Below are 21,678 nucleotides of genomic sequence, written 5' to 3' on the forward strand. Positions count from 1 at the left end.
GTGATTTTCAAATGAAGTGGATGCCTTCAGTGGGGAATTCAGTTCCGTGTAATAATTTTTTTTTTGATCATCAGTGGAGAATTAGGTTGCTTAGTTTGTGTGATAAACTAATTTCTAGATTGTGCTACCGTTGACAAAATCGTTGCGTGACGACCAAATCACTGGGATGCGCCTCAAATACAGTGAAGTGTCACGCATTTCTTATCCTTCTAGAAAGGGTTAAAAGATGTGAACGAGGAAGGCGACCACTGACACCAATGTTTCCCCTTGACGGTGACATGACGTTTCCGTATAGACCCCGATGTGTACCGGTATTCTCCAATGCAGATCGCAGCGTGAGGTGGACAGACTTGTGTGACATGTGACAAGGGGAGAACACTTTGCGAGAATCAGCGTCACGACACAAAACTTTAAAACCAAACAAATCAAAACACTAAAAAATATATTCGAATATAGAGAAAATTTTTTCACAAATTTTGCAAAGTTCACATTGTTTGTCACTTCAAAGGAGAAGGCGTGCGTGACATTTCACCGCATTTTAGGCGCCCGCGATCCACTGAACAGGGTAAGTGGAGAAGTGCTGTGAATCTCTTCATAACCAAGATACTCCATAAAAAAGTGGGAAAATGCGAGATTACAGCCGTAGTTTAAGCTCTCACTGAATGAGGCTGAAGACAGGTAAGCTTTGTGCACGTAAACTTATGTATTTCTCGTTCGCCAAGCGAAACTGCTTGGAAACGTATTGTCAGAGTTCCACTCTCGGTAGCAAACCGGTTGGTATGAATAAACGCACCGGTTAGCCAGATTAGCACTCCTATGCACTCGCTCCGGTTAATCTAATCTGAGAATGGTAAGCTTTCATTTGTAAGTAAGGGTAACCCACTTACCCCACTTAACCAATATGAATTTTGGCTAATGAATTCCGCTCCAAAAAAATCGCGGAGCGGGACGCCTATACACAGGATATTTAGCTTCTTACATTGTATATGTAAGTTAAAGTGGCTCGTACCAGTTTTCAGGTGTTTGACTGTGCGACCTTTGGAAGAAAATGGCCAAAAATCAATTAAAGATCGTAACAAAATTTTTGTATGATTAGATTACTCATTGTGTTGTTGATCCAAAATACCAATTATGACGTCATCAGTGGTTAACATGGAAACGATAGCCAATGATTATCAGGACCCTTTTTCAGCTTCCGGTGTTTATATTTTGAAAACTAACTCGATGACCCCCATTTTTTTTCTTGTGATAACTTTTGACAGCTGAAAAGGAAACTGTATAATAAGTTTAAAAAAATTCTTTGAAGCCGATTTTTTGCAAGTGCAAGAAATGGCAATTTGTAAGTAATTAAAAATTCCTTTCGTAGAATTTTTTTAGATTTTTTCTAACGTTTCCTGACCATAAAATGAAAATATTAGGGCGAAAAAAATAGAGGTTATCGGGTTAGTTTTCTTGCTAAAGCCTTCGCGAATTCGATTATTCCCATTGCGTTTCCGCACTCTTCAAAATTTGATTTTATATTTTTGGCATTTACTCATGCACAGTTCTGACTACCGCTGATCTTTGCGGGCACATACGCGCGCAACACGCGTGGAGTTCCCCTTGTTTTGTCTGCGAAACTTTTCGGCTCAGGTTTTCATGGGATTTAGTCAGTTTCAGTTGGTGCCAGTTGTGCCTCTTAGGTCTTACTTTTAAGTATTTCTTTGTCTGAATAATCATGTGTTTGACAGCGAAGTCAAATAAGCTGAAACGAAAAAAGTGGAATTGACTCGCGATCTCCGACAAGATCGATCCTAGCACATGCGAATTTGCTTTTGTAACTTGAGCAGTGAGATCCGAAAACATTTTGACTGACGAACATTAAGTTTATTTAAAATGTTCTTGTTGAAACAACTTCAGTTGAATGCGGATTTTTTTTTTAAATTGAAGAAAAGCAACCTCGCACTGGGCCACCATGTTTGTTTTCATTTTCAAATCTCGTGCGTGACTCGTGGGTATGAAGCGTGAAGCGCGCGCTAGTCACCAGACTTTCCACGAAAGAAAAACTGGTACGAGCCACCTTAAATGTCCATTTTAGATCATGTTGGTGATGATCTCTAAAGAATTGTTCCCCTATAAAATAAATCACACCCTATTCATTTCTATGTGGATAAACTTAACTTATGTTTGAATTTGAAATAAATAATTCTCAAGGGTAAATCCAGGGGGGGGGGGAAGAAACGAGGTCTGGGACCGAGTAGCGTTGCTCTCACAACTTGCAACGCGATCAATTCACGATGTAGTCAGCGGTTTTTGGACGATGATGCAACAGGCAATATTTTCCCGCGAAATGGAAGCTTTGGCAATCTACCATGCCTTGGAATCACTTATTATAAAGGGGTTCAATTCTCTTAACTAAAATTCTAATTTAAGCAGTGTGTTTATCCGAAAATTTCACCATCGTCGTGTAGTTTTAAGAACGAAGAATTTTGTGATGCCATGCTTCTTTTCAGCGCTGAAATGCAAATTCTTGTACCACGATTTTCAACTGGCCCACATGGGGATTGTAAATGAGGTAAAACAAAGAACGACCAAGTCAACAAACAACCTCGAAACAATAGGGCAAGAACAATAGCTCCGAGCGGCGCAGGAATATTCGATCGCCATGTTTTCATTACCATTTTCGTGATGGTTTTATTTCATAACAAACATCACATATTGACACCAAGAACCTTTGCACAGAAATTTTCGCTGCTTTAAAGGCAAAACTTAGAAAGCCTTTTTTTCATAACTATATAAAAGAAATAATCGAACTCTCTCACTGATCCCATGTTGTTATTGTTTTGGGAAGTTCACAAAGAAAGGAGCTGCTCATGCGCCTTAAAGACATCCGCTGACTACCGCCCCGATGATTGCTTTGCAAGTTGTGAGAGCATCGCTCAGATTTCATATAAGAGAATGTATGGAAGGCTCCCCCCCCCCCCCTGGGTAAATCACATGGTGTGAAATGGGACAACAAGCAAACAAAGCTAAAGAGGTCTATTATTTTCAAGGCTGGCAGCCTTTTACCTCAGGATTTTAATTTATTCTGAATGTTTTCTCACTGCTTCCCATACACATGAATTAATTTGGATGAGATTTTTGTCACATCAAAGTTATTGGTGGTTGGAACTTAAAGGCAGAGGCTGAAAATACTAATTAAGGCCTTGATTATTTTTGCCAAATGTCTGGGGACCTCCTCTCCTCAAAGTTGTGAATATATGGCATTTCTACATAATTTTTGCACTTCTTACTTGGGGTGAGAAGATGCTACCCCCACAAGTGACAACCCTCCTCTCGGCTTCTGGAGTAGAGTTGGGTCAGTAAGGTTTGTGGATGGATGGATTTGGCCTTAATAAGTGCTTGGATATGTGGATAATTGAGACACACTGAGCGGATTCGCAGATTTTGAAAAAACAGAGAATTGCAGGTTAGCTGAGAATTTTGGTTTGGATTCCAGACCTTTCATGTCAGGAAGTTTGGCTTGTGGATACTAAATGAAGTATATTTATTGTATTTTTTTTTTCATTGTCTCTGAAAAGCCCCCATGGGGAGATGACAATAAAATTTGTATTGTATTGTATTGTAAGTCCTGATCACTTTGGTCGGTGTTCTTTTGCATGTTGGCACAATTGTTGCAAAAACAAGCAATGAAACAAAACTTAAAATTCGGCACATGCCCAATAAACAACATGTCCGTCTGGATTTGGATGAAAATAGTGTCTGCTGGATTTGGCCAAAACATAGCACATATCTGCAAATTTGTGTACCCCTGTTCACCCCCCTCAAAGTACAAGTACAAAGAAACTTGAAGTCCCCTAATGTATGCCAATGGTCATCCAAGGTATTTTGAAAATGGCCAAAGCTTAGCCAAGCCCTTTTGAAACATTCGGGGGTTGAAGCGGAATATTTTCACTTTAAATATTCATTATTCCCCGGCCATTTTTCACAAGTATTCATTATTCCTTGCCTATTTTGAGATCAATATTCATTATTCCTTTAAATAGGTTGATGTTCCCAGGTATACAATTTTCAGACCCACAAAACGAGAGCGGTCAAATATTCTATTCCAATTCACCAGTTGTGCACAGGACACTGGACACTGTTCTGCTGCTATCCTTCTGGAAGGTGTTAGTTCATCACTTATTACATGCTTTTTTAATGGTGCCCTTTAGTTACACCTTCAATGGCCTTGATTAAAGTGCAAGACGCATGTGGCTTCTTTATTTGCTGACTAGCAAAATAGTACCCCACAAAAAATAAGCCAAGCAACATTAAACAAACAATGACGACAATGCGGTCCAACCAATGAGTCTATATAATCTGGAAAACAATGAAGTGTTGCACGGCGATGTTTATAACAAGTTCTTTTGTAGGCCATTGTACAAACTTGTTCGAAAACGCGTTTATCTTTTTAACATCATCACTCGTGCAATCAAGTCGAAATTAGTGCACCTAACAGAAATACATAATATCACACCCGCTTTAAGCGAAGCATAGTCTTTTGAAGCATGTACAAAGACAACAACTGTAACGACTTGTCTATCAAGAGTTACTTTTAAACCAATAAGTGAACAACGGATAAAAGATAAATGTAGTGTTTGCCTTCAGCAATAACAGGAACGGTACAAGTGCCCACAAGTACGTCAATGGTTCACATAATTTAGAAGTAGCATTCTGTTGCCAACCTGAGTATTATTCCTATATCATGACAAATTTTACATTGAGCACCGCTTTATGCGTTATCTATTTTCAGCTGTAGCTGTTAGATCAGCTTTGTGATTTTTCAAAAAAGTTCGACATCACCGTATACGGGTTGCTGTTCTCCCAGTTCGTGTACGACAAGAAACCCTGGATGGTCCTCCCGGCTGTTCGTCGTCTGAGGCATCTGAAGCCTCATCCTCGGAGTCAATGTCACTGTCTACGCCTCCTTTGAGTATCCGCTCAATTCTTAAAACTTCTTGCTGCGAAATTGTGTAGAGTTTTTCATTTGGCAGACACTTATTGACTACAACTTCGACGCGGTTAATAACTGAATACGGCGAATTTCGACAATCTGAATATCACTCTTTAAAGGTATATTTGTCTCCCGTTTCACAGTTGTCGAGCCATGTTATGCTCATACAGTCGTCAACGAAATCTATCCCGTCATTGCTCCCTTTCTTGATCAGCAAATCTTTCATAAGAACGGCAAGGAAAAATCCCCATTCCTCTTTTTTTCTACCGTGTTTCACTGCAATGGTTTCATTTTGTTTGAACAAGATGTCGGACTGAATAACTCGATTATCCTGGAAATAGCTTGACGAATTAGCATGACCTGCGGCCAAGTCTTCTGTGAGGACATCACAACTCGAATCTTGGCGCTGCTGTAAAGAGAATGAAATAGGATAAGGTAGCTGGCCGGTTTCTTCTTTGCTCTTGTCTCTTACGGTATGCTGGCGAACGCTTCTGTAGCAGGGGCTTTTACGGGGATTTAGCTCTATGGCTGAGCGGAAAGTGCCCTGCCACCTTCCGGGATCTTTTATATCAAGTGGACCAAAACATCAACAAGGAACATGGAGTTTAATGGAGATGTTAACTCACTGGCTTACAGGCAGAACTCAAAGTTATCACAAAAAGGACAATTGTCATAAACGAGTTGTAGCCAATAGCGTTTCGACAACTAAGTTTGACTTACGTAAGCTATACAAATATAGAAAATTCTGAGGATATTACTTTTCACGCCCGTAAAACCTGGAGCTCATTTCTTATTCGAAGGCTTTGTTCTAAGAGCAGGTGAAAAACACTTATACACTAGCTTTACGATAACAGAAGATCGGTTGTTTTAAAATCTACCTTTTTACCGAAAAACGTTTCGTAACACTTCGTCCAAATGAAATGGGAAATTCACGTAAAGTTTTCTTCTCTTCAAGAGATAAATTTTGCAGATCACTTTGTACTGCATCGACAATTGCCTGTGGAATGGGCGGAGGAGTGTTAAGCACTTTGTTAGGATAATAACTCTTGGGACCAGTGAAATATTAAAAATGACCACTGTGCATTCTCTTTTCCAGCTCTCTTATACAGGCGGCACGCCGGATTCCGTATTCGAGTTGCGTTGGCATCGAGTCCTGTTGCCGCATTAAGGAGAAACAATTCTCAACGATTAAAGGCTAATTAATTTCACAAGGCTGCTATGAATCAGTTGAAATGACCTTGTTGTACAGTGAGGTATTATTTGGTCGGGACCTTGAGTAGCTGTACGGCCCGTTCGCTCACGTGTTTCCTCTCCCCAGGTCAAAAGAAAAGCAACAACATTGTCAATGATCGATATTCCTTGATCAAAGGAAAATCTTGGTGGGCCACGGTAGTGATCAAGGTTAAATAGTTCAGCATACTTATAAAAGACATCTGATAGCTTCTTGAAAGGTTTCCCGTTCGTTATCATCCGAATGGCCTTATTTCCACTGTCGCAAACGAAAAGTGTCCTGCCAAAAGGCTAATTTTTTTTCCGACCCCATCTTGACGGGTAGGCAACGCAGTTAGAAATTATAGTGTTTGTATGGGAATCCGATGGCAAATATTTTTCTCAAAAATTGAATTCTGGACAACTTATGAATCGTAAAGTAAACATACTAGGCAAAAGTTTTTATTGACCATGTTTGAAAGATGTAGCCGGTCTAGAAAGCCTTCAGTTACGTTTTTAATTTTCCATACATTTGCCAATAATTTTTTTCCCGCGAACCGCGTCAATTTGCGGGAAAATATAGCCAACTGGATGGAAAATTAAAAACGTAACTAAACGCTTTCTAGCCAAGCTACATCTTTCAAACATGGTGAATAGAAACTTTTGCCTAGCATTTTAACTTTACAATTCATAAGTTGTCCAGTATTCAATTTTTGAAAAAAATATTGCCGTCGGATTTCCATACACACACTAATATATAGATTTAGGCAAGCCTAAAAGCGGAGCTCCTCATTTATTTCTCCTTGATAATTTTTTAGACTGATTCTTTGTATATGATATGTATCCCTTTCACCATGGACAACAGCACCAAATAAGAGTTAAAAAGTTGATCAATCACAAATATCATTAGTAGTCTATGCATAACCTTCTAAAGATATACTCGCAACTCTCAAAGTTAAACAAGAACCTGAAAGAAAGGGTTGCTCTAGAACATATCTATACCCCCATCATAACTGGTATGTTACAGCTGTACATACTGTAGCATACAATTGGAAAGTTTTGCATGTAGCTTCCCCCCTCCCCCAAATGGGGCCCCTATATGATGGAATGGTGACGATGACAGTCTTTTATTATTGCCTAACACCAAAAATAACAGCTTCCTGTTAGCAAACTGGAGTAAAAGGTAGTGGCAAGCAAAATATTGACATTCTGTCATTCTGCAAAATAGGGTCCCTCAAAACGATAAGACCTTTTTCCTTTATATGAATCCCTTTCCCCTTTGCTTAATTACATGTAAACTTAGCAAAAATTCTGGAGAGGCATAAATACTGTTTGTTAGTTCTAAACTCAGGTATAGATTGCTTGGCAAAAATTTTACCAAGCCATTTTACCATACATTAAGAGATGATGAAATGTGTATCTCATTATCATAATTACTGTTCTTTGCAGCGTGCACACTGGGAATTAAATGTTTAGGAAGCAGGATAATTTTTTATGTACATGATTGTACCTTATCTGGCTTTATTTCATTAACTTTAAAATTACAACTGTCCTTATAAATAAATTGTATTCTACACACAGTACATTTTTACATACAATGAAGAAAATATAATAATCTGATTGTTCATTTATCTCTTGCTGTGTCTGCAACTCTGTGGAAATTCTGCTACTAGTGTAAACCCTGAAAAAGGCAAAAAGGACATACGATTTGTTGATGATCATTGGCATCAAATGGATGTTTTTAATTTTAAATTAGCTTAAATTGTTCAGACCAATCTGCAGATGCATAAAAAAGAGATGTATTTTTTTAGTTTTTGCCTGGGCCACTGTGTTGGGGGATATGTTCAGAACCAAAAAAATCCTTTGACCTACTGAAGGCATAAATAGTTCTATCAATAAGACCTGGCACATGAATGAGCTTTGGTGGGTGTTTTGGGGTGAATCACTGGCTAAAATTCATGATTTCCCTATTAAATGAGGTGTCTTAAGACTCTTATATTGCTCTCTGACAGGTGCTGTTGAAAGCACTGTGATTAATTCCATGAAAGCTTACATATTCTCCCCTTTCTTAGGGTAGCTAAGAAAACACTAAGCTGGCTCATCAACAAGCCCAACTGGCTTTTCTGGCCTATGAAGCTCTAAAAGTTTATCAACTTTTTGTTTTCATGTGAAATTTCAGCTGAGTTAAAATTCTATTTCTATATTCGCGTAGTACCACAACAAGACAATTTATGTTAAGTTGGGGCTTAAGCTTACATGTAGATATTAAGGTTAGCTAATGACAAGCAGAATTTGAAAAGGTCAATTTGCACTTCTCCCACAAAATCATTACAAGTATTCCAGTAATTTGTCTGGTCAGGTAGCAGATCTTGTTGGGTTTTTTGCCCTCCTACCCCTACCCCCAGGGGGGTACTCCTGCTTGCAAATGACGGGGATGATCGAATGGAGGCAAAACTCAGGACCCAAAAAAATACCTAGGTCTTCTGACATACCCAAAAAAATCACTGGGTCAAAAATAAACCTAAAAAAAAACGCTTGTCAAATTACCCCTAAATCGCCAGGAGGGGCAATAAATAAATATAACACAAAGAAAACCATAAAAAATTGAACGCTCGTGTTTGTTTGTCCATCATACCATAAATACGCCAAGGCCGCGCCAAGGCACTTTAGTTCGTTTTCAATACCCCAAAAAATCCCCAATTTAAATCAAGTCACCCCAAAAAATACTTGCCAAATTTTCCAACCCAAAAAAATCCCGGAATCGAAAATTTCAAACCCAAAAAAATCCTTTGATCATCCGTCAAAATGCCTGTTTGTGCATCTCCATTTTGCTCAAACGGAGCTCCAAGAAATACAAAGAAACAAGGAGTTTCGACTAATAAAATATTCCCGCCAAACTTCAGGCTGAGCTCTTTGACGTCACGCATACATTACCAGCTCCAAGATGGCGGCGTTCAGCTGTCGAGTTTTAAGAAAGATTTTGTAGGGTTATAGCGAACGTTGGAAGCTGAAATCTTTGAGAAATATGACATATCTTGGTGTAAACTTTTTATTGGCGTAAAGAAACTAAATGGCCATTCTAGAGTGAACTTCTCCTTTAAGGAAACATAAACTACCAAGCAGTTAAAACACCTATCATTTCTTAAACCCCAAAATTTTACACTTAAAAAACAAGTTTCATGCACTAATGTAGATTCACATAAACTAAACTCTGTCACAGAGCATTTAGAGAAATAAAGGTATAAAATGACACTAATGTAATACTTACCTTCATCATCACAGACATTAACTGCACCCCTTGAATTCCTGTTTTCCCTCACTATAAAAACAAAATGTTTGCATATCAAAAACACAAAAAAGGTATGGAAATCCTAATATACCAAGTTTTAGAAATGCAACAGATTTGCTTACCGGTATATAAAATTAATGATAAACTCAAACTGCCTCTTACAACCTCCATAAATACCTGTCACTCAATGAACCTCATAAAGCTTGATGTACATTTGAATGTAGATGTATTTTAAATTTGCTTTAAATGATATTAATTCTCCTCATTGAAGACAGGCCCATTTTAAACTTTTTTTTATTTCAGGATCAAAAACTAACCTGCTACTCTTGTAGAAAAAACTAATTCAGGCAAAAATATCTGTTAAGTCATTGCTTTAGGCTGGAAAACTATGAAAGGCTTAAAATATTGTACCAATCACAACCAATTTCCCTCTGGTCGTCCGGGGCAAGTAGATTTTCCTGTCAAGCAATTAATTTTCCATGCCTGTTTGCATAATGGGTGAAGGCCCAGGCAAGTCATGATCATCTGACTACAAGTTAATTATACAGTCACAAGTTTACTAAATAAATACACAGTGTCACATGCACAGTGTCCTAGGCCAGCAAAATTTGACAGCTGCTTGTTGACCACAGGGCAAACTGGAATTTTTTTTCCAAGTCCTTATCATATATTACTAGTAGTAATATGTGACTCGCAGGGCCTCGCAAAGCTCTGGGTTATTGTTGCCTAGTAACGGACAAAATACAGCAGACAGAATACAAACAGAAACTGAACAACAACGAACTGCACGATAACAGAGACTTTGACAAAATACAGCAGACAGAATACAAACAGAAACTGAACAACAACGAACTGCACGATTACAGAGACTTCGACAAAATACCACGGACAGAATACAAGCAGAAACTGGACAACAACGAACTGCACAATTACAGAGACTTCGACAAAATACCGCGGACAGAATACAAGCAGAAACTGAACAACAACGAACTGCACGATAACAGAGACTTCGACAAAATACAGCAGACAGAATACAAACAGAAACTGAACAACAACGAACTGCACGATTACTGAGACTTCGACAAAATACCACGGACAGAATACAAGCAGAAACTGGACAACAACGAACTGCACGATTACAGTAGCCTGCGAATACAGCCGCCTCTCATTCGCGTCCCGATACGAAGAGCGAAACAGATTTCAATTACCGAGACAAAATTATACAGACAGACTTTTAGTAGAATCAACTGAACAGCTACAGGATAGATTACAATTAAGAAGGGAAAGTGATGCAGCGCGCTTACAATTAGAACACCTGATTAGAATCGGAGGAGGAGAGAACTATTCGATTACAGTCTGCTCGAGAAAATAGTGCCACGCGTAAACAACAACAACAATTACAGCAACAGCAACAGGAACTAAACAGAGATGATTATCTTTCCAATGGAGGGAGAAATCCCGATCAGCCTTTACATCAGCAACAATGGGTTCAGAACGAAATGGCAAATTTTCATACAACAATGAACAGTTTTCAACACCAGCAGTTTATAGCCTGAATAGGCGTTGAGGGAGTATTATGTGGAAATCAGTGTTATTTCAATCCGAAAAGAAAAACGATAAAAATGAAAGGCTCAGGATTCGAACCCACAAAAAAAAATAATAATAAAAAAAAAACAAAAAACAAAAAAAAACCTAGCCGGATTCGAACCCCCGCCCTCAGTCCCGAAGATCTGATTTCAAGTTCGACGCCTGACATCATTAGGCCACCGATTTTTAGGCCACCAGCGCGCGGCCGTGTGACGTCATTTCCGCCACACACCAAGCTCACAAATAAATATATATACCGGTATATGACCGTAAACTCCACACGAGAGTTCATCCCGCCTGAGCCCTTTGAGGGACAAGATTATACACCCCGCTACGCTCGGTCTTCGGGCTCGCTTCGCGAGGAATAAATGATCAATTTGGTTGTTATAACATAAAAAAAATTGTTTATGATCTTACACATAACAAATTAGAATCTGTGCTTTTTTCTTTATTGTAATTTATAAGAATCCAGGCATAGTCAATCAATAGAAATCTATATCGGAAATCAGTCAATACTTGTAATCGATATCTATTGATATCAATCACAAATTGATAAACGGTAATCCATAACAATAGAACTCACAGAAAAAAATTCTTATCGATTGTTATCGATTGAGAAAATCGATAAAAGTCGATAGCATTCAGCAGTTAAAAAAAAGCAATCAACAGTTATCAATAACAATAATTTATCACTAATCCCAAGGAGTCCCTGGAGGTGTATGTATATTCGTTTTAAATATATTAGATGGCGTTAGTATTAAGTAAAACAATACGAAGATTGATATCGATTGCCATGGATTGCTATCGATTACCGGTTTATCGTTTGTCTACGCTTGGAAAAATATGAATAAAATAATCAATTTATTCCCAGAACGGCTGTTAGCAGCCCAGGGGGGGTACTCCGGCTTGTAAATGACGGGGTTGATCGAAGGATTTTTTTTGGGTTTGAAATTTTCGATTCTGGGATTTTTTTGGGTAAGAAGATTTAGCAAGTATTTTTTTGGGTGACTTGATTCAAATAGGGGATCAAAAAACAAACTAAAGTGCTTTGGCTCGGCCTTGGCGTATTTATGGTATGATGAATACCAAACGCGAGCGTTATTGCCCCTCCTGGCAATTTAGGGGTAATATTTGACAAGGGATTTTTTTAGGGGTTATTTTTGGTCCAGGAATTTTTTTGGGTAATGTCGAAAGACTTAGGGATTTTTTTGGGTCCTGAGTTTTGCCTTCATTCGATCATCCCCGTCATTTACAAGTCGGAGTACCCCCCTGGGGTTATCAGATTATAAATTCAAAACTCTCACAAAACATTTTCACTCACTAAAATAAGGAAAACTTAGCAAAGTTCTCAGCAAAAATAGCATAGGTCATTGAGAAAACTATATTTCGCTAAGGCTGTCAGCTAGCAATGTTCGACCACATTCTTACAAATTTGCAAATGCACATGTAAATTATTTTTGATCTTGTAGTGTAACTGGAAATTTGCTCTTTACAGGATAAACAAATTTATCGCAGTAGAAGCTATCTGCTTAGAATACAACTTGTGTTTAAGACAAAACGAATGTCACTTAGGTTGTATGCCTTGTTCTGACATACATTTACCGGTTACACGAAAGAGTTCTATTAGATGGAATGCTTCTTTATAAACTAAATAACAGAAACTTTTCTAATCTGTTAAAAAAGGAACACAAATAATAAGCTTAGCTTACCTTGGTTTCGAAAAGGGATTTTGTCTTTGACCGTCTTTGCTTTAAACTCAACAAGTAGCTTGGAAGATTTACGTCCATTGTTGGTCACAATCCGCTTTTCTTTGGCTGCTATCCCGGGATAAACGAGGAATACATCCAGAAATAATTTATCTGTAATAAACTGTCGTGTGCTTTTCAATCGCGGAGTCCTCTCGGTGAACTCATTCGTAAATCGGCATGTTGTGAGTTTGTTTCCTGAGTTTCAACTCTGAACCATATTCAAAATTTTGCTATTAGGTATAAACCAGAATCGATATAAGTTCAAAAATAAGCAGCTTATAAATTTTATCACAGTGACTGTGATTTAGCCGAGCCAACAGCAACCAGCGCATTTCCCCAATTTCACTTTCCGCTTCATGTAATTCCACACAAAAAATACATGCGCCCGCGATTCAATGGTGAAATGTCATCTGGTCAGCGGTCAACTTCAAAAAAACATCCAACCTCGATGTGTTCTACATCTGAGCCCGCGATATAGACATGTGATACTGGTCAGCGGAAACCTTGTTTTCACAGCTGTCAATTGGCCATAACAAAGACGTCCAATCATGTCTAATATCAAAGATGAAAGCAGTCGTTGAGAAATGATAAGACGACATTCTCCTCCCCCCGGTCGGGTTGCCCTGTGACTCCCCTCCCCCTCCCCGAGAGTCTGTACGCGCGCGCGGTCGGGCGTACGCACCAAATTTTTTCGGCCTCCTGGGTTTACAAAAATTCTCTCGTACCCGCATTACCCATGGTGCTCCGCTCCGCGCGCTGGCGCGCGCTGAGGAGCTCCGCTATAATTTCTAACTGCGTTGCCTACCTGTCAAGATGGCGTAGAAAACCGTGATAAGGCCAATTAAAACATTTTTTCGTGGTGTTCTGTTTTCCAACGTGGAATCTATGAGCTTCAATGTGAGCTAACAAACGGTTAAAAATGTTTAGATTCGTTAGTTGGCAGAGTTGAATGGCCAAAAGTTTTCAAGTTCGATTTAACTCTACTTTAAGATCGACTTTGAGGCTTGTGAACTATCATTGTTCATTCAATTGCGGAAAAATAGTATGTTATCCTTTTCACCTTTCACTGTGACTTCTTGTCTGTAGCGTTATTTGGTTTCGCTGGCAGACTGAAGTCAACATGAGTTTCGGATGAGTTTATTAGCGGTCAAATGGCGAAGATGCATGGATCTACTTGGATTTCAAACACTACACCTAAAAATCGATTAGAAAAGAACTCTCGATTTTTATTGTTGTTGTCGTCGTTGTTGTAAGCTTATGGTTTGGAAATCTGTTCAAGTTAAAAATAGTTTAAAAGCTTTACTTACCTGTCTTTCCTGTGCTTTCCCATCTTTACAAATCCGAACAGTTCTTAGACCGTAACCAAAGCGTCGAAATTTAAAGCGGTCAACTGAAGCATGTGCTTTGAAAGTGACGTCACAAGAAAATATCTCCCTTGGGGAGTAGTCCGCGTGGCAAATTTTGTAAGCTTAACATGAGGCAGAGCGCCTGCCAAATACCTGCGATTCTCATTTGGAGACAGAGAGGGTGAGGAGAACTTATTTTCTCTTTGCAAGTATTCAATATTCTTGATTAAAAAACTGAATATTCAGTATTCCTTTCAATTTTGAGCCAATATTCAATATTCCTTTACAATTTTAAGCCAGTATTCAATATTCATTATTCCGCTTCAACCCCCGAAAACATCACCAGAAGAGATACTGACAAGTGTGCATAATAATTATAAATACACATTAGTTATTTCTTTGGCTCGACTGTTATCCTCATTTTTATTTTTTAATAATACAAATTCAAAACTAGAAGAGTATGTATTTATTTTGGTCTAGCTCTCTGCATTCATTGCAGGCCTAATATTTCACTGCAAAAAAATAGTATTACAAACATTACAATTTTATGTAAGTACCTTATGTATTTGATTAAGCGCCCTGGGCGCTTATTAAATTTTAGGACCTTGAGAGTGGGCGCTTATCGAGGTGGGCGCTTATTCGAGGCTGGGCGCTTATTAAATTTTCACTATTTTCAGCAAATAGTAACTTTATTTTTGTAACAAAATAATAAATAATATCAAAACGTGAAGATGTACCAAAGCAGAATTTTAACTGTTCATTGAAAGTTTCTGTAAAATACTAAGAAAACTTGGTCATGGGGGAAGTCTCTTTGTAGTACTTAGTCAATTTCAATATTCAATACTCCTCTTGAGCACTTCAGTTTTTATTTGGGGTGGGGGGGGGGGGGGGGGGCGCTTATTCGAGGCTGGGCGCTTATTAACTTTTCCTACCTTTAGGGTGGGCACTTATTCCAGGTGGGCGCTTATTCGAGGTTGCGCACTTAATCGAATTAATACGGTAATTGCCATTTTTAAATTTAATGAAAATGGTGTTTCTTTTCTTATTAGCAATATTAATGTCGTCTAAGCCCAAAGTAGTTGTCATTGGTGCAGGAATAGCAGGCCTAGCTGCTGCCAGCAAGTTGCACAAGTCTGGAAAATTTGAAGTGTGTGTCCTCGAGGCCAGTAAGCGAGTGGGTGGTCGAATTCACACTGGCAAGTTTGGGGAGAATACAGTTGAGTTTGGTGCGGGATGGATTCATGGAACCATTGATAATCCCATATTTGACCTTGCTTGTGATCTGAAATTCCTTCACAAGTCAGATGTTGATAAGAAGTGGGTAAATGAAGACAGCCGAGAAAAACCACAAATTGCCGCGTCTCCGCTGAAACAGTGTATAGATGATCATCTGCTAACAGAGGTCTGGGATGTTTTCGACAATTTAATCACAGAAACCGAAGATATCCAAAAAATGAGAAATTTCACCAAAAGCATCACAGATGGCAAAAATATGTCTGTTGGGGATTATTTACATCGAGGTTTCCAATCTTACCTTGAGTCATGTACCTCAGACACTCCTGCGACCAAGAAATTAAAACATAACCTGTTTTCATTTCTTGAAGAAAGGGAATGCAGTAATACTGGGTGTGATTCACTATATGACTTAAATCTGGAAGAGTTTGGAGAGTATGTTTACTTGGACGGTTCAGGTTCCTGCCCACTCCCTGGCGGTTATGACAGAATTGCAAAAGAACTAGTGGCAGGACTGACGAGTGGTAGTATCCACATTGAGCACGAGGTGACGCAAATTAACTGGATGGCTTCCAGTGAATCCGACGCACCACAAAGCAGTTACCCAGTGGAAATAGTTTGTGGAAATGGTAAGACATTTAATGCAGATCATGTGATAGTGACAGTCTCTCTTGGCATTCTCAAAGAGAAGCACTCTGAATTATTTTGCCCTTCATTACCAACTGACAAAATAAATGCTATTCAAAATCTAGGTTTTGGCTATGTTGGCAAGATTTTTCTTGAATTTGATAAACCTTTTTGGCATTTAGATGAGTATAACCTTCCACTGATTTGGGAAGACAAGGAAAATTGTCAAAATAAAGCAGAAATGGCAAATTGCCCCTGGATCCATCGCCTTTACTCCTTCTACACAACTCGTCCTGGGTCTAACGTTTTACTTGCTTGGTTCCAAGGCAATGAATCACTTTCTATTGAAAGAACGCCACATCAAGATGTAGGAGAACAATGTTTTGCAGCTATCAAGAAGTGTACCACTCTCAAATCACTACCACCCATTGTGAATGTTGACAGAACACAGTGGGGAATAAATCCTTGGACGAGGGGGTCGTACTCGTTTTTGTCCAAAGCGTCCTCTGGAAGTGACTTTGACATTCTTGCCTCACCCCTTCCCTGTGAGTCAGTTGGTAGTAAGGAGGTTCCTTCCCTTCAGCTATTGTTTGCTGGTGAAGCAACACATCGTCAGTTTTACGGGACAGTTCATGGAGCTTATTTGACGGGTGTCAGGGAAGCAGAGAGACTGTTAAAGTATTTAGATGGTTCAGACTCAATTTGAGAAATTCTTGTTAATGTGCACGAAAAATGTCGCAATTATTGGGTGTTAAGGCGCGCCTTGGCTAAAAAAAAGCATCCGAAGAAAGGGACATTAGGAAAGGTTTCAATTTTTTTTTAGCAACTTTTGAAACAAAAAGGAGATCTTTCTCGAAAGAATTCTTAATTCACACAAACTCTTATAGACCAAGTACACTTTGTTTTGATGTGGCCTAGTCTGCCTTTCAGGGGCAGGTGAAGTACACTGTAAACTATTGTAGATTGTTTAGTTTTTAAAATAATTTTGATTAGACTATTCAGAGCCTCTAGTTTTCAACGCAACAGATACGCAACAGAATGTTAAAGAAACAGAGAGAGCCTGACCCCATTGCGCCTCCCGTTTTGTGCTACCATCCAGTTCTCTCGCGATTCTTTTCCCGCACAACGATCGAAGAAAAAAGAGAAAAAGGCTATTTTTTGGAACAACCAATTAACCCTCGGGCAGTGCGATTCTAAATCGATCAGTTGGCATGCGGTGTTCTCTGTGTATTAATTCTTCTCTTGACGCCGACTGTGGAAAGTTTCACTGACGTGGCAAATCATCCGAGAGTATTCGTACTGTGTTTTGATTGGTCAAGGGAACTCTTCGGACAGTCTTCGACAAACCTTCGGCTAATGTTTGCGTTTTTATTTTAGCCACGCATGAGAGCTCAGTTATAATGTGTACAACTTGAAAAACAGAAATTCACAGCTGGGAATTTTAATGATGCGGTTTACAACAGTTTAGTTCCCAGTTGTGTAAATGACTGTCATTTTCTTTTGGGTTGCAATTCTAACGACCAATTTTGGTTGGATGTCAAAAATGTTTAATTTAAGATTTCAAACGTTTATCTTTTTACCGTCTTGATAATAAAAAAATAGTATTCATTTGAGAGTTGGAAAAAGTCGTTTATTCTTAGTGGTGATTTAAATGCTGCCAAATTTAAGTTGTGTTAAATGTTTGCACAGCTGAAGACAAAAATAAACATTACGTTAAACTGAAAGTCGGCGTTTTGTAATGAATCACATTTAAATTATTTTATTATCAATATATTGTTCCGTGATTTAAAGACTGAGAAAAAAAATTCGAAATGCAGAGTACGCCAGAAGTGGTTTTGATCTCATATTCAGCGTTTAAATCAAATCCTCCGAACGAATTCAGAGTGAACAAAAGCGGTCCCGATAACATACGACTTCCAGGTAACTCACAGATCACAATCATAAGCGATAAAGATGAGTTTACCAACACCACGAAGACTAACATTGTAAAGACATCTAGCGACCTAGAAGCTCTTCGCAATCAAATCCTTAACCGTCCACTCTTGCTTTTTGTAACTTGCGGCAAACACGTCCCTCGTGGGCAAAGGTAAGTAAAAGAACCTTTAATTTTATTTTGGCTCTTAAATTTTGCTGTTTGTTTTTATTAGCCATTTCAATATTCCCTATGTCGTTTCCGTCACCGGTAGCTTTGAAGATTGCCCAAGCTGCAGAAACTGATTGCAAAAAGCAAATCCGCCCTCCCCCCAACGCTTCCCGATTTTATGTTTTGCTATAATAGAGAGATGAAGATGATGTTTTTTTTTTTGGGGAAATTTTTTTTTTTTTTGTGGTTTTTTTTTTTTTGTGTGGTTTTTTTTTTTTTTTTGGTTTTTTTATATTATATAAAAAAATAAAAATATAAAAAAACCGGTGCCATATTGTATCTTTTCATTACGCGAAACCGTTAGTAAAAAGTATATTTTGTGATACATGCATTATGAACGAAAGAAAATTAGATCTTTGCTGTTGCCTATCAACTTTATTTTTAAAGCAGTAGCCAAGAAATTCCGAGTTTCAGGTGAAATCAACTGCAAAACTCTTTCTCTTCGTCCTCAGTCCGAAACGCACCGATATATTCACATCCTTATTCATTTCGATGAGATCTTCATTCTTTTTAAGGCGGGACTGAACCTGAATGCATTTTCCCGCCTCTAATATGGTTTTACTGAAAATGTCTCGTTTGCGTAGCCTGCAGAACAGGTGATTTATTTTGCGGGTCGAAGCGCGAAGTGCTTAATTTTGGGGGGTCACGCGCTCGGCCCCCCCCTCCGGGGGGGGGCCGCGCCCCCGCCCCCTCGCGGTACCCCCACAAAAAAACTCTTTTCCCCGCTTTTTTAAATTTTTTTTTATCTTTGTTTGTCTGGTTTCAGTAAATTTTGGGTGATATTGAAGATTTGTAGTTTTAAAATTAGAATTTGAAGTTAGAAATTAGTAGAGTTATTACAACATAGTCGACAACCTGGGGTGCTTTTGCGTGGGGGTCAATTGTCTGTTAGTGTTTCCGGCAAAAATTTTTCTTGCTTCTACGCCTTCTTAAACAGCCAAAATTTTCATTGAAATTCACGTTCAGTCCCGCCTTAAAAGGAGATAACACAGATCTCAACAATGTTATGAATCGCACAACATAACTTTCTTTTCTTACCTTGATCCTGTATTTTTACTGATCAGGCTGAACAGCCGAGGACAATACCTGAGTTACCGGGACCCCGAGTGGTGGATCCAGTCTGACAACACACCCTGGCGGAACCCGTATGTCCGGTGGGGGAATGAACACGGTACTTCCCTGTACGAGGAGCGATATATCCGACCGGAGTTTGTTGTTTGCGTGGATACTTCCCATCCTAACGTCAGACGCGCGTTAGAAGAAGGTCTTAACATGGCCGAGGACATGTTACGCGAAAAAGCGAGTTTTGCCATTGAGGTTAGTGGTGTTGATCCTCGTGAAGCAAGGCCGATGGCTGAGCACACGAGAGTTATGATTTGTCCTTAAGCCCCTTATTTTTTGGGGGGCGGTGGAGGGGGTATGGGGTCGGAATATCAAGATTCGAAGAAAAGTTCTCATGTCAATTTTACTCTTCAATTTTTTATCACACTGTGTTTAATTTACCCAACATAAAGCAGTACTATTAGAGAGACGAGAGACAGCGATTTTAGAGTAGTACTAGCCGACACAATGAAAACGAAACAAAAAGGGGGATTTTAAATTGGAGTATTTGTAGAGAAGCAAGGTAACAATAACTTTCTAATATTGATTACTGCCTTTGTGCTACTTTATAGTTAGTAAATTCCTGGGACCAGTGTGGGGAAAGAAGAAAAGCGGAGACAACCAACCACTTAATTAAACTATGAATAAATTGTAAATAATAATTAATAAGTGAATTAAACGAAGTGAAGGCCACCAATAAATTTGTGAAATCAATAAATTACAAGATCCATGATGCTTAAAGATCATTTCTAGCTCGGAATAAAGAAATGCGATGATCTCCTAAAAAAACGTAACGTTTCCCATTTAATCGCAAAATCAAGAGCTAGTTTGTGACATCTTCTTTCCCGACAGTTTAACTTCAATCCAATGATTCTTCGCTGGTGGAAGAATCAAGGCATCAAGCGATACGACTCGATGGAATGTCTTGAAATGACGGCCACTGTCGGTGCCAATTTTGTGGTCACTAACTGTTCCGCTGTCAATCATTTTTTCGACTGTCACCCAGCCTGGTGTGCTTGTTGGCCTTGCTACCTTCTGATGGCGGTCCCTTACAAGATCTGGCGCAACGCACTTCAAGGAATTCGTGACATCTCTGTCACGATGGAAGGGAACGCCCTCACCGCGAACCCTGGTTCCAATTACAGTTTGGCTGATCTTCACCAGTTCCCTGTACACAGCACGCAGCCCAACGCTGGAGGCATGGTACCTAATCCAGTTCCCGGGGTAGCTCATGGGATTCCTGCCCATACATTCCTGCCTCCTCCTTCCTTGCATGGGTCACTGGGAAATCCACGCTTCAAAACAAACTGATTACACGTGCTTTAATTATTACTACCGTTCAGTTGATGATAGATCTTCAGTGGCGGATCCGAGAGGATGGGGACAGAGTAGAGATGCCACTTTTCTTTACTTAATTTGCGGGGCTCTTGGTATAGCTCGTAACTGCATATGAAATAAAAAAGAAACCCGGGCTTTTCACACAGAATTTGTTCAGTCCCTGAACTCTCCCTTCCGCGCACTTTTTGGGAGATTTCAGGACCTCTGGAGTAACACACTATCGGTCTTGACGTCTCCCCCCCACCCCACCAAACGTGCGGTTCTAAAAAGCCCCAAAATCACTTCGGGCCCGAAAACTATAAAAGATCCAGAAAAAAGATTTAGTTTTTGTTGATTTTATTCTCGCAAAAAACGCGAGGCTAGATTTTGGCCTTTCACATTAACCACACCGTCATTTGATAGACGAAGATATTTTAAAATGGTTTCCGGAAGTTTGAGAAACGCACGCCAGGCCAGGTCGGCGGTTGGTCAGATACCCTCTAGTTTTGCTGTCAAACCTATCCTTAACAGGTGCGCAGTCGCGGAACGACGACGCCCCAAGAACGACGCGGGGAGGCATAAACAGGTAAGCTCTTTGTGAGGCCTTTTATGACACAAACTGAAGGTGGTTTAGCTGTTGCAAAAGGAAATCGCGTAAGGTCACTCTTGGGAGGTAGCGTCAGACTGGTACCCAGTCGTTGCTCGTTTTTCGCTACGCTCGAAGAGGTTGATGGTAAGGACACAGAAAGTTCGCCCTTCCCTTGTCTCTTGATGCATTGCACGCCGCTCATATTGCGAGAGAAGCGACTGGGTACGAGTCTGAGGTAGTGTGGCCCAGTGTTTAGAGCGCGGACTTGAAATCCGGACGTCCCGGGTTTAAGTCCCGCTCTAACCACTAGGTGCTGTTGTTTCTCAGTGGACCCTAGTTCAACTCCTCGGTCATGCTTGTAAGTAACCAACTGGTCTACCTCCTGGGAGTTGTGATTTTAAGCTTGTTAGCATTTATTTGAAATATTGTTTCGTTTCAGTTTGAGTGGCATGTCCGAGAACTACAATGGGCGTCAAAAGTCCTTGAGACAGTTGGATGAAATTAATACTAATTT

General features: G+C 39.5%; 2 protein-coding genes and 1 long non-coding RNA gene across 4 annotated transcripts; 2 read left to right on the plus strand and 1 right to left on the minus strand.

Annotated features, from left to right (window-relative positions):
- Positions 1-572: 572 nt before the first annotated feature.
- LOC144656477 (peroxisomal N(1)-acetyl-spermine/spermidine oxidase-like) lies at positions 573-17,094 on the plus strand. 2 transcript variants are annotated; one of them, XM_078516697.1, is made up of 3 exons: positions 573-678; positions 15,204-16,016; positions 16,341-17,094. In XM_078516697.1, exons 1-3 carry the CDS (start codon positions 663-665, stop codon positions 16,718-16,720), a joined length of 1,209 nt encoding a protein of 402 aa, XP_078372823.1. In that variant the 5' UTR covers positions 573-662; the 3' UTR covers positions 16,721-17,094. The 2 variants fall into 2 exon arrangements, with proteins under 2 accessions (XP_078372823.1, XP_078372822.1); XM_078516696.1 differs by having other exon boundaries at positions 15,204-17,094.
- Positions 7,208-12,909, minus strand: LOC144658535 (uncharacterized). The gene is made up of 3 exons (XR_013571739.1): positions 12,770-12,909; positions 9,453-9,503; positions 7,208-7,865 (listed from the first exon to the last, which is right to left on the minus strand). It is a non-coding gene; the product is annotated as an uncharacterized LOC144658535 (long non-coding RNA).
- Positions 17,095-17,676: 582 nt separating the features above from the next.
- LOC144657060 (uncharacterized) lies at positions 17,677-21,062 on the plus strand. Its single transcript, XM_078517353.1, has 3 exons — positions 17,677-18,100; positions 19,222-19,474; positions 20,111-21,062. Exons 1-3 carry the CDS (start codon positions 17,826-17,828, stop codon positions 20,567-20,569), a joined length of 987 nt encoding a protein of 328 aa, XP_078373479.1. The 5' UTR covers positions 17,677-17,825; the 3' UTR covers positions 20,570-21,062.
- The last annotated feature ends 616 nt before the right edge of the window (positions 21,063-21,678 follow it).

The sequence above is a fragment of the Oculina patagonica genome, chromosome 6, assembly GCF_052425735.1.
Source record: "Oculina patagonica isolate OP01 chromosome 6, crgOcupat, whole genome shotgun sequence".
In the NCBI taxonomy this organism is placed as follows: domain Eukaryota; kingdom Metazoa; phylum Cnidaria; class Anthozoa; order Scleractinia; family Oculinidae; genus Oculina; species Oculina patagonica.

Excerpts from the sequence above, each read along its gene's own strand:
- LOC144657060 (XM_078517353.1), top strand. The coding sequence starts at position 17,826 with ATGCAGAGTACGCCAGAAGTGGTTTTGATCTCATATTCAGCGTTTAAA. Across the intron at positions 18,101-19,221 it reads CACGTCCCTCGTGGGCAAAG|GCTGAACAGCCGAGGACAAT; the intron begins GTAAGTAAAAGA and ends TTTACTGATCAG. Across the intron at positions 19,475-20,110 it reads AAGCGAGTTTTGCCATTGAG|TTTAACTTCAATCCAATGAT; the intron begins GTTAGTGGTGTT and ends CTTTCCCGACAG.